This window comes from Eurypyga helias, unplaced genomic scaffold (assembly GCF_000690775.1).
Source record: "Eurypyga helias isolate BGI_N326 unplaced genomic scaffold, ASM69077v1 scaffold1754, whole genome shotgun sequence".
Taxonomy (NCBI): domain Eukaryota; kingdom Metazoa; phylum Chordata; class Aves; order Eurypygiformes; family Eurypygidae; genus Eurypyga; species Eurypyga helias.
This window is the reverse complement of record NW_010247984.1, coordinates 23,215-35,552: the sequence shown is the minus strand read 5'-3', so window position 1 is coordinate 35,552 and position 12,338 is coordinate 23,215. Positions and strand designations below refer to the sequence as shown.

General features: G+C 37.7%; 1 protein-coding gene across 1 annotated transcript in view; it reads left to right on the top strand.

Annotated features, from left to right (window-relative positions):
• Positions 1-2,108: 2,108 nt before the first annotated feature.
• The window catches only part of LOC104509059 (armadillo repeat-containing protein 2-like), a gene marked incomplete at its 3' end in the record, with an annotated part of 33,433 nt that continues 23,203 nt past the window's right edge, over positions 2,109-12,338 (top strand). The window contains exons 1-5 of the mRNA XM_010150880.1: positions 2,109-2,326; positions 3,572-3,644; positions 5,859-6,027; positions 7,408-7,615; positions 11,849-11,899. Coding sequence (XP_010149182.1) covers positions 2,109-2,326; positions 3,572-3,644; positions 5,859-6,027; positions 7,408-7,615; positions 11,849-11,899 — 719 coding nt within the window. The remainder of the gene's footprint in view (positions 2,327-3,571; positions 3,645-5,858; positions 6,028-7,407; positions 7,616-11,848; positions 11,900-12,338) is intronic.

The following is a 12,338-nucleotide window of genomic DNA, read 5'->3' as shown; positions in this document are numbered from 1 at the left end:
AAGCGTTCAAGCTAACTCACAGGTTCCCTTTGCAACGTTAATTGTTAAAATTTTGTTTTTAATGGATTGGGTGACTAACAGTGCCCAAATAGTAGGACTTAACTAATTAAGCTTATAGCAGAAAAGTTCCTTTGCCAGTTAAAGAGGAATAGGTGAGAGGTAGAATCAACAAAACCTTAAGCTGATTGTACCAGAGATGGTGCCTGTTCCACAGAAACACATCATATCTCTCAGATTGCTTCTTAGTTTAACTATGAAGAACATATACATAAATCCCATAAAATACACATTTCAATGTCAGAGCACAGAGATTTAAGAACTACAGAAAACAGTGCCCCTCAGATATTACATGTGAGATACTAGATCACTTGAGAAGACTTATTAGCATTTATCAGGGTGGATGGAAATACATAGACCAGAAAAGAAGTGTGAATTAATTAAAATTTCTGATTTGTAGAATCATGTTGTTTATATATTTATTCACAGCTATTATTGTCCAGCATAAGTGGAAACGACTGTATCAGACATACCACCTATGTCGCAGAAGATCTTCCACTTATAGGTGAAAATCTTGACTCCGAGTGTCTGGGAGAATAGGGAATGATAATGTACCTTCCCTGTTCAGTGAGGAATGGCAATATAATTGCTCAAAACAGACTGCTGCAGTGGATTTCCTTACTTAACTCTCTTGAATTGTGTTGTAATAGAGGAAAGAGTAGGGAGCACAGAAAGCCAAATTCAGACACGGTGAAGAAAAGTAATGTATTAATGGTAACTGGGAGGATTAAAAACACGGACAGGCTCAGACTCCTGATCTGTTCCTGTGTTTTGCAATTATACATCGTTTAGTGAAAGAGGTTGGTGCACTCTACTTAGCATCCAATTTTATCTCGTGTAGTTCAGCTGAATGGGTTGAGTTGTGTATTAATTAAAGAAACCGTGCCAGGATGTACAGGCTCTGAAAGAAAGAATAGAAGAGGCAGTTGGAAATGTAAAAATGCAGAACAGGAAGAAGTGAACTGAGAAACTAGAGGAATAGGATTTTTACTCCATAGTTTAGAAACAGCCAAGATGGCAACGTTCAATCTACTCTAAGTTCATTGTCATAAACTGTGTGAACGAATAAAAGTTCCTAGATGGTCTGAGTCACAGACAGTGCAGAAACGTATTTTTTCCTTTTAGGTACGTTTGAAAAGCAGAAGAGGAATTTTGAATGGTTTAAGGCTCATGATGAGTTTGCTGTAAAATCACAAGAATGGTATGTACAGAGAACTGCACCAGGATAGTGATTGCTTTTGTGGGGCTTGAGAGATGGTGAAGCAAGTCTTTCACTGCCCACTGTATTTGCTAGAAGATGCAGCAGGAGAGAACACTAGTTCAAAGTTTGGGTTGATAATTTATCTTATGTTAGTGTTATCTTCTTTTGCATGTGCTTAGGAGTGGGTTGGGGAAGGAGGCATTTGTCTTGGGGAAAAAAAAAATGGATTGCCTGTTCTTCCTTGTCTGTGCTTATCAATTAATGGGGGTTGGAACTAGATGATCTTTAAGGTCCCTTCCAACCTGAACCATTCTATGATTCTATGATAATTACTGATAACTCTGCTCCAGTTCTGATACAATACCTCTTTGATTTACTAGGAAGCTGTACTTGGTAAGGCTGATAACTTATATTGGGTATTTCTTAAATTCATTGGAAAGGAAGTGTCTTTTCACAGCGGAGTGAATTGAATTCCCGTTTGGGTTATAATGTTTTATAAGTAATCAGTTGTTAAGAAACAGATTATCTGCAGTACTGGGGAGTACCACATTTGGCCTAGAAAGCATCGTGGTACTGAGTGGTATGTTTTAGCTCTCTAAAAAATTGAAGGTCTTCCATGTCAGATGCTTTCTCCTCTTCTTCATTATTTTCCTACAGAAATGAGAGTGAGGGAAAGGAGCCTTATTTTCCCCTACTTCACCACTGTCTAGAATTTTATTATAATATCCTTTTTAATTACATTGTGGTAGCATAAACATTGATGAATTAATAGTTTGTAGTTTACAACCAGCACTATATTCTGTGCTGTCCATATATATTAGTGTTCCTTCTGTGCATTACTTTGCAGAAAATGCAAGCTTCAAAGACTGAAAATACAGAAAAGGCAGAACCATTCTACAGGCTTTCAGTGCCAAAGCAGAAGACGAGTTCTGAGATTATAAATGAAGCCAGAAATGTTCTGCGAACACTGACAACTCGGAGACCATCTACACCTACAGAGAATCAAAGGAAACTTTTTGGATCTGGATCCTCACGAGCTCCTCAAGATAGACCTCCTTCAGTTTTTAGGTATTGTGGCTTTCAGAATTTTTCAAATATCCTTTAGTATCAAGAGATTTGATTCTTTAATTATATTCCTGGTGATTTTTTTTTCCCTCTGTTAATCTGTATTCCTAACCACATCCTTTGCCTTCTTTGAATGATCCTTACTGTTGGTGTTAACCTACAAGTCCAGGAAGTTCCTGTGAATTAGAGCTACCAGAGGCAATCATTACACTGGTTTTGTATGTGGAGAATAGTATAGGAAAACGGTCTGTCACTCACCTTCTTTCTTAAGAAAATGTATGCTTTTAATTGAGGTAGTCATCAACTTTTCCCTAGGTACTGTGAAAGCTTGTTTATTTCCACATAAACTGTATGCTAGACTTTTTTCAGAGCTTTCTCAGATTTTTTTTTTTTTTAATTTGAAATTGTAGGCATTGAAGTTTGAAATGCTCATTTTTAAACAAAATTTATACTACTTCAAAATTATTTCTGCCTGGAGTTTTGTTACCTAGCATAATTCACAGAGCTCAATAGATCTGTCTCTTGTGACAAAAGAGAAGAAAAATGTATATTGGGCTTTTTACATCCGTTTTCCCAGTCATTTTTTAGCTCTCCTTATATGCTAATCATGTAATGACTTTAGGGAGGAGACGTGAGCTGTGTTTGTAATGGTAGGTGTCAGGCATGCCAGAAAGGATGCTGAAACACGTTTGAATGGCCGTACGAGTAAGTCAGTGTCCGTGCTGTTTTCATAGCAGCATGACTTCAGGCACTCTATATCTGATATTCCTTACTTACAGAAGGCAGGAGCCTGAGAGTGACTTGGCTGCTTGGTGACCAGGTAATGAGGTCGCTCTGGCTGACATCCGTGCTTGTTTCTGTGCTTCTCCCCTGCATGGGAAGGAGCATGCTCATGCCTGCACAAATCCGCTTTTTTTGCCCTGCCCTGTTCTGCAGCTTGTGTCAGATGGCTTGGGCGCTAAGCACAGTTGGTTTTGTGTGTGAATTTAGGCTTATATTGGAGAATTGTATCACTGCAGGTGTGCAAGCAGTCTTGTCATTCTGTTCCCTTGGTGCTCCTGAAATCCCAGATGTCACAGTTAAATAGCGTTCACGGAAGAAGAGTGATGGTGTAAGAGTGCTCTGTCACTCTTCCTTTCTTCCTTCTTCTTCCCATACTCATTGACAAAGGGAAGAAGCACGCCGTTAAAATACCCACAAAACACTGGGTCCGCTTTATTCATATGATGTTTAATTTCTTTGTGCTAGTGTTCACGCATCCAGTTTTGATTTGGCTGAATCAAGACCAGTGTCTGGTGTTCGTCTTAGCCCACTGGATCATGTGAGTACTCTGGAAATAACTCTGTGCAACACTGACATAAAAATAGGTGTTACCAGTAGTGTGAGGGAAAGACACTGTTTAAATAAGTTGGGGAGAAATGGACACCTGTCGCAACATTAGCGTGAGACTTACAAGGTCAGTTTTGTCATTTTTTCCCCCCAAATAAACCTGAAAATAATTTAAACTGTTTAAATATTGCTGTGTTGCATTATAATTCTGAGTGACACTGACAAGAATAAGAAGTCAGATATCTGAGTCAGCTTTCTTGTGGAAGATCACTAAAATAGAAGAAGGTTGTGAGCATCAACATGAGCCAGCCGTCTGCCCTTTCCACTAAGGAGGAGGGTAATGGTATCCTGGGCTGTATTAGGTGGAGCATTGCCAGCAGGTTGAGGGAGGTGATCCTTCCCCTCTACTCAGCACTGGTAAGGCCGCACCTGGAGTGGTGGGTCGCATTCTGGGCTCCCCAGTACAACAGAGACATGGAGCAACTGGAGAGAGTCTGATGAAGGGCCACAAAAGTGATGAAGGGACTGGAGCATCTCTCCTGTGAGGAAGGGCTGAAGAGTCGGACCATTCAGCCTGGAGAAGTCTCGCGGGGATCTTCTCCGTGTACATAAATACCTGAAGGGAGGGTGCAGAGAGGACAGTCCCAGACTTTTCTTGGTGACAGGACCAGAGGAAGTGGGCACAAACTGAAATGGAGTAGGTTACCTCTGGACTTCTTCTTCCACTGCAAGGGTGATGCAGCCCTGGCACTAGTTGCCCGGAGAGGTTGTAGAGTATCAGAGGTTGTGGAGTATCCATCCTTGGAGATCTTCAAAAGCTGCCTGGACATGGTCCTGGGCAGCCGGCTTGGGGGTGCTCCTTGAGCAGGGGCTTGGCGAGATGACCTCCAGAGGTCCCTGCCAACCTCAGCCATTCTGTGGTCAATAACTTGAAAGTAACTAGGTTGACCTACGCATCTGTTTAATGTAACAATTTTAGTTTATTTAAAAAACAGAGGTATTTGTAAGTATAGCTGCCCTTTCAGATTTTTTATATTTAATCTTTAAAAATAAGGTAAAGTCATGATCATTTGTTTAGTACCCAAGAGAACAGAGCATACCAAAATGGTTAATTATGTGTGCTGTATATATTGTTTCTTCAATATAGTAATCTAAATGTAGCATTTTTTAGGAAATTAGGGGAAAAAATTCCCAAGAAATGTCATGCTTCAGTAATTGTGGTAAGATAATATATTTAAATGAACCAAATTTTAAAATTCTCACCATACTTATATTTAGATTAAATGTATCTATAGTTGGTTTTAAATACTGGAGTTAAATTTTCATTTATCTTGTGTGTGAGAGTGGGAAAAAAAAACTAGAGAAGAATGCTATTCAGGAAATGCAGCTTTTACTTCTGGTGAAAGTACTATTGGTCATCTTTATCGATAGCGATCAGTTAGTACACTGTAAATGTAGAGCTTGTATTAGCCACAGTGGTTGCAGGGAGTAGATCTCACCTCTTGGCTATCTTCAGCTAATACCAGGGAGAGCTCTGAAGGATTAGACTGGTCCTCTGTTGTAAGGAAGTTGGTAGAAACCCTTGATCTTACGGGGCAATGTAGAGCACAGGCCTTTTTTACTAGAGGTTCAGGGGGGTTGGTCACATCCTCTAAAGATGCAAGGTATTGACATAAATAAAACCAGGACTTGCATGTTTCTGGATCTGCATGATATGTCTCCATGTGATAGGAAGTGGTACCTATGATACGAACACATTTGAAGTGTTTTGTGAATACTACTTTAGTGCTCAAAAATAAATGGTAAAGAATAAATGTGCTTCTAGAATTGTCAGCAAAGTCTTTAGCACAACTTTGTTTTTGACAAACAAGCATGCTGCAGATGATGCTAAATGAGTATTTGTGAGGAAAATGAATAATTCTGAGTTTCAGTTCCCCTACTCAGGCTAGTTGTTTTTTTTCTGTACCCCTGAGTGTCTTTCTGTCATGATAATGGTGTAGTTATCTGGCTTGTTTGGTGGCAGCATGGTATCATTAGATTCAGGATATGAAAATGAAAATTTCTTAATGAGCAAAATTACATAACTTTTATCTGTTCTATCCTGAACTTAACCCTTTGTGTAAATATATATTTTTTTAAAATTTTTCTTTATGAAGATGAAATTATCTGTGCTTTTATTAAAACATCTTCTTTATCTTTGTCACAGAAACCAATACTAGTCACTTCTGCAAAAGATGAAGATTCTTCCATTTCCACTCCAAAGCCTCCTGCAGATGCTGCAGACGTTAGAAAAGTCAGCAGTGCTCGGACACGCTTTTTTAGAAGGATTTCTCAGGGAAATTTCCTTTCTGCTAAAATGGTTCTTCCTGATCAGGGTAAGAATGTTTTGACACTTATTATTTCCAAGGAAAATAACTGCATGCTGGGTTTTAATATAATGAATTACATTAATTATTGTATCAAAAGACCTTCACGTCCTTCCAGAGTAAATTTTTTAAATATTTAAATGGTTTTAAGACAGTTATGAAAATGTGATTTCCAAAAATGATACTGGCTTTCACTTCTGAAAGTGAGTTGAAAGCTACTCAAGTGCCTTTTTTTCCTATAGGTTTCTAAATAACGGAATTTTTACTGAAAGTTTTCTTCAGTGGGTAAAATAAACATTAAACGCTAAAATGTTTGAAGAGACAATGAGATGGCGACGTCTAAGGAGGTTCCTTAATGAATTGTTGAGAATAAAAGAAAGAATTTTGATGGTTGGACTACTTGATCTTAAAGGTCTTTTCCAACCAGAACGATTCTATGATTCTATGAATAAAAAGGAATTGTATGTCTTGACAGGCCTCCAACTACGTTGTATTTGTTATTAAGAGTTTTGCTAATGGAGACTTAATAAAGGTTGCTAAACATGAGATATAAAGGTAGTTTTCTTACAGATGGGAAATGACTTGACTTCTTGGTTTCCTGCACATTGGCTCATAATAAAACATGCTGGAACTCTGTCTTTAATGAAGATTCATTTGCAATAATGGCAATTCTTACATTGCCTGGAATTGTTACTTTATGTGATAAACTGAGTATCTCGCTTTTCACCTTATTGCACAATAAGTCTTATGCCAAAAACACTGAAGTTTACTTAATTATTTTGCCCATATTCTATGAATACATATTTACATCATGTACCCCTATATGTCATTTAATCCATTAGCCTTAATAAGTTGGTGTTGCTAATCGGAGAAGTTGAGTTATACATGCTAATCGAGTTATAGCCTGAGTTTGCCTCTTCTTCCCTTTGGGGATCATGCAAATGTTTACATAAGTTTTATGTGCAGGTTCTTACCATGTGTTCATACCAAGGTACAAGATTAACAGCTGCCTTTTTGCTTGAGTTCCTTCATAATAATCAGATTCTGAAATATAATCACTCTTTTCACAAGTTAAAATCCACCTATCTGTAAAAGGGAAATTAAAAAAAAAAAACCCAACACCTAAGAAATTAACACACTCCTCCCAAAACCAAAAAGTCCCCAAAAATTAAAATGTTAAAGCACTAAACCAAAAGACTTGAAGAAATTATATTCATAAGAAGACTTTGACTACTTTGCTCTAAATAGTCTTAAGCTTTCTCACCTTTTAAATTCATACAAGAAAATTTTGATAAAGTAACATGACAAACAGCAATTGATTTTGAGCTCTGTCACATGTTTATTGTGTATGAATACTTCTACAAAATACATTCTCTTTGGCTGTTTCAGGTGAAGAGAAGCTAGATTCTGAAGAACCAGCTGTGATGCATTATCTTTGCAGAAGTAACGATAGCTGCTTAGCAGAGCAAAAGTCATACACAACATTTAATGATGAAAGTAAACAATTAATTTGTAATGAGCAAATCAGCAGATTGGAGAGGGAAGACTTCCTAAAAGGGACAGCAGGAAAAGTTTTATTTCAACTGAGAGGAGAAAGGTCAGTATTGCTGGAGTAATATGTACCTTCCACACAAGCCTCTTCCTACATATTCATTTGTGCAACTGTCAAAATGTTTAAAATTTATGGAATTTGAAAGTACCACTATTAATATATTAAAACAAAATGATGTTTAGATTATTAGGAAAAAAATCTTTGTTTATTTTCTTAGGAAGCTTCTACAATCAGAAGACTAATTTGTCCAAAAATTGTTGGTAGGAGGTTGCTTGATATGGAATAAATTTGATCATTAACATATCAAAACTAAATCTTCTAATTGCATGTCGAATACTCAGGTTTAAATTCAATGTGCTTGCTTTTACAGTTCAAGCCTGTTGTTTTAAGGAGCTATACGTTCTTCCCTTAGCTCCACAGATGAGTAGAGCCATGTTTTCAGTTCTGTTATTGGGCAAATATGTGATCGTACACAAAAACCAGGCTTAAACTCAATGGGAATAGAGGCAGAATTTATTTGTTGCTCTGAATTTACGTTTTAGGACTTTTTTAATCATCAAACAGATGTAAGACATTTATGTGCGTGCGGTCTTTTTTTATTGAACCTAGATTATTACACTGTTTCTGTAATTCACAATTAAGTAATTTTTTTCCCTTTTGATTCAGATCTGAATTGTTGCACAGGGAGGAATGGTCTGTGGCACTGTGTTCATTAGGTGTATCAGTTACTACATTAGTAGTTGGATGAACACTCATTTGTGGTAACAACATTGGCAGATCTGACAGTCTCTACAACAAAGTTTACAATAACAGTTTATTTTCAAAACACATCCTGTAAACACTTGGTCACTATTAAATATAAAGGTTTGCTAGTAGATATATTTCTAGCATGTTTTATGCTTAGGAAAAAAATTATTTCCTTCGATGTTTTTAAGAACCTTTGATAAAAAGGAGTATATTCTTGGTTTTATAAAATGAAGCCCCTTTCATTTACTAACTTGATGATAGTACTGAGTAGTTTAGAGTGTGTTGTCCATTGCGGCTGTTCTAGCAAATGATACATAGCAGAGCTATTGTAGCACTCTGTTTTTTATACTAAACTGAAAGCGGGATTAAAAAAAAAAATTCTGAAAGACTGGAGACTTGTGGGAGCAAAGAAGAAGTTTCGTGAGTGTGGAGGGAGGGACAACAAAAAAATTAACTAAGTGATGAAAAATTGTGGGTGAAGGGAAGTAAAGCACCAAGGAGAATGCTTCAGTGCAAAATCATTTTCTCTCATTAAAATCAGTCACCCAAAAGACTCTTTAGGTAGAGACGGTATGGGTTTCCATACGACATAAGTTAGTCTAATTTGACTTCTATTTAGTAAAGGTGCGGTGGGAAGTACTTCAGTGTTGCAGTTGAAATGGGTGGTTAGTTAATGGTATCCAAGTGTCTCTAGTAAGAAAGGGTCAGTTGATATTTTTACTAATTGGGAAGAATGACCTCACTTCTGAGTCGTAATTTTAAAACCTGCAGGTCTGATTGAACAGTTAACTCATTGTACATTCTTTCTATCTGTTCAAATTATGTTCTATCTGTTCAAGCTTTTATAAGCTTGAGAGCTCTGCAAGTTTTTGATTTTGGGTTTTTGTTACACCCATTCATATGGCATTGAGTTTTTTGGTATCGTGAACCACAGAATGTCATGATTTACCTTGATATTTTTTGAGAATGACTGGCTTCTCTATTGAGATATTTGTAGGAACAGGATAAAAAATCCCATCACCAAAAAGATTGCTCATTGCAACGTGAAGCCCCATGGGATGTTTTCCCTTTAGTTTCTCTGTGTAAGAGGACTTTCAGAAAATACAGAAAGTTGAAGGGAAGATGGTGTATTTTCGATGTTAGGTTCTTCAGATAGCGTTATGGATATTTGAAGAATAGGTTGTCAAGGTTCTTTTTGCGTGAGCTCTGCTGGCTTAATTTCCTTATGACCTGTTACTTACTTTTCTGATTCTGAGCATGATAGCGAAGATACTAACGATTCTCACCACAAAAGATGGAATGTTAATGCATGTAGCTTGCCACAGCCATGTTTGAACTAGAGAGAATAATAGTAGGGGTAGTTGAATCTTACCCATCACTTAAATTAGATCTCAAATAACTGGACTTAAGATAATACAGAAAAATATTTTCCAAATGTTCTGAGTAGTTTTCTACAAAATATAAGAGTAATATTGCTCCCTCTTTCTGTGATGAATGTGAGATCTTTATTTTTGAATGGTACACCTTTACCTTCTCTTGTGTGGCGTGCATTCTGTGTACTTGAGACAGAGATGATTTTTGCCAGTGCTGCCTAAGAGATGCTGCCTGTGCTGCTTTAGACCCTTGCACCAAGGATCACTAACAACATTTCGGTGCTCATACGGCTTAGAGTACCAGACACAGCTGCAATGCTGCAATATGCACAAAAATAATACAGAAGCCTTTCGTGGAGGATAAAGTTCCCTCATCTGTATCAATCTCAGCTGCTCTCCTACATCCTAACGCATTGCTAAGACTGCGGCCAGTAAACACATCGGTTCAGTATTCGCACATACTAAACATACTCTGCCACGTGAGTCGGGCAGACCTTGATCTGTATCCTTTTCTCAGTTCAGAGATGTCATTCTTCATCTGACAAGGCGAAAGGTATCAGAAACCTATTCTTCAGTATAGTTCGTTGAGTTTGGTCTTGATAGGAGTTGTATATAAAAGGTTCCAGTAGCTTAAATAGGTCGTTGCAGTAACGGAGTTCTGGAATTCTTTCTCAATAGAACATGTTTACAGGTACTAGATGATTGCTATGATTAGATTGCACCTGCTTCAGTGTCATAAATACTTGAGGCATCTTGTATGAAGTTAAAAGACATTTTCTATTTCAAGTACATTTTATTCAGGAATAATAGGATGTGGGCTTAAAGGAATGTGAAACTTTTATTACCTAGGGTCCTGTCATTCTCCATGTGAAGCATTGTGTCAGCCTTCTGTGTCCCAGTGATTTAAAATCCTTGCAGGGATTAAACAAGAAGGTTATAGAAACAGTATACTTCGTACAGGAGGAGGTGCATGAGATTCCTTACTCCCCTTTCCCCACAGTTCTTATATACGTACCTGTCGTGGTTTAGCCCCAGTCAGCAACTAAGCACCACACAGATGCTCACTTGCTTTCCCTCTCCCCAGTGGGATGGGGGAGAGGATCGGAGGAAAAACGTAAAGAGAGCTTGTTGGTTGAGATAAGAACGGTTTAATAATTGAAAATAAATGAAATAATGATAATACTACTACAATTTAATGAAAGTAATAGTAATGATAGTAACATGTAATGAAAAAAAATGAAAAAGGAAGAGGGTAAGGGGAAATAATGATGCAACCACTCACCACTGGCTGACTGACACTCAGCCAGTCCCTGAGCAGCGATTGCCCCTTCCAGCCAACTTCCCCAACTTACATACTGAGCATGACATTTGATGGCATGAAATGTCCCTTTGGTCAGTTTGGGTCAGCTGTCCAGGCTGTGTCCCCTCCCAGCTTCTTGTAGAGAAGCATCTGGGAACAGACATGCAGGATGAGAAACTGAAACAGTCCTTGGCTTAATGTAAACATTAGTTAGCAACAAATAAAGATATAAGTGTATTATCCACATTCTTCTCAGCACAAATCCAAACTGTAGCCTCATACTAGCTACTGTGAGGAAAATTAACTCCATCCCAACTAAAACCAGCACAGTACCAAAATAACTTTTCTAATAAAACTGTTTCTGTCAATGATGGAACGGTCGAGCAAGCCAAAATAGCATGGCAGATTCCTGCCATTACTGCTATGACATTCATTTCAAAGAGAACAGAGGGAAGTGTTTTATTCCAGCAAGAGGCTTGCTCACTTTCCATCTCAAATTCTTTTGTTGTCCAAAGGACTGATGAAGCGAATGAACAGCTCTAATGAAATCACTGCTGCTTTATAAAGATACTGAGGCAAAGAGAGAAAAGGACTTCTTGAGGGGAAGAGTTATTTGCAGTTTTGTTAGCAGTTCTGTTTTTCAAATAACCATCTAGTTAGAACAGAATAGGTATATTAATTGAAGCAGGTTGAATTTATTGACATATTGCCTCAGGAAAGCAAGGAGCAATCTCTGACAATCATAAGGAAGCTAAGTTTTGTTTACATCTTCATCCAGCCATTGTGCCTTGCCATCTATTGTGATTGCTGTAGAAATGAAACTTCTAAAATGTTTTCTGCATTCATATATTTCAGCAGAAGCATCAACGGTGATGGCAGATTTGCTGATGAAGAGCAACAGTTTCCCTGGTGAGAAAAGACGAATTTTTTTTTTTCCTCCTCCTGCAATTTCTCAATATTCTGAAAGCTTAGATGCCATTCCAGGGCTCCTTGGAAACATAGGTGCCTTCATTGAGGAAAAGCTTGGTGGAAAACTGTTGATTCTCAAGTGGCATGCTCTGCACTTTTTTAAAATGTGATTTCTGTAAGTAGCTCCAAAAGGATTAGAAAGTGCTGTAGAGTAGATATACTCTGCCCTGTTTTCTGTCATCATTACTGTCCTTATTAAATGCATGTTTGACAGAATCAACTGCTTCCATAAGACAGGTTTCTCATTCTTGGGCTTTTAATGACATGGAAAAAGGCAATGACTCCTAACTAATCTTTCTCTATTTCCGCCTCAGGTCCATTAGCTCTTGAGACCAATAGTTTAAGGAACAATTGAGTGGTGGAAAAGCTTTCAAAGGTA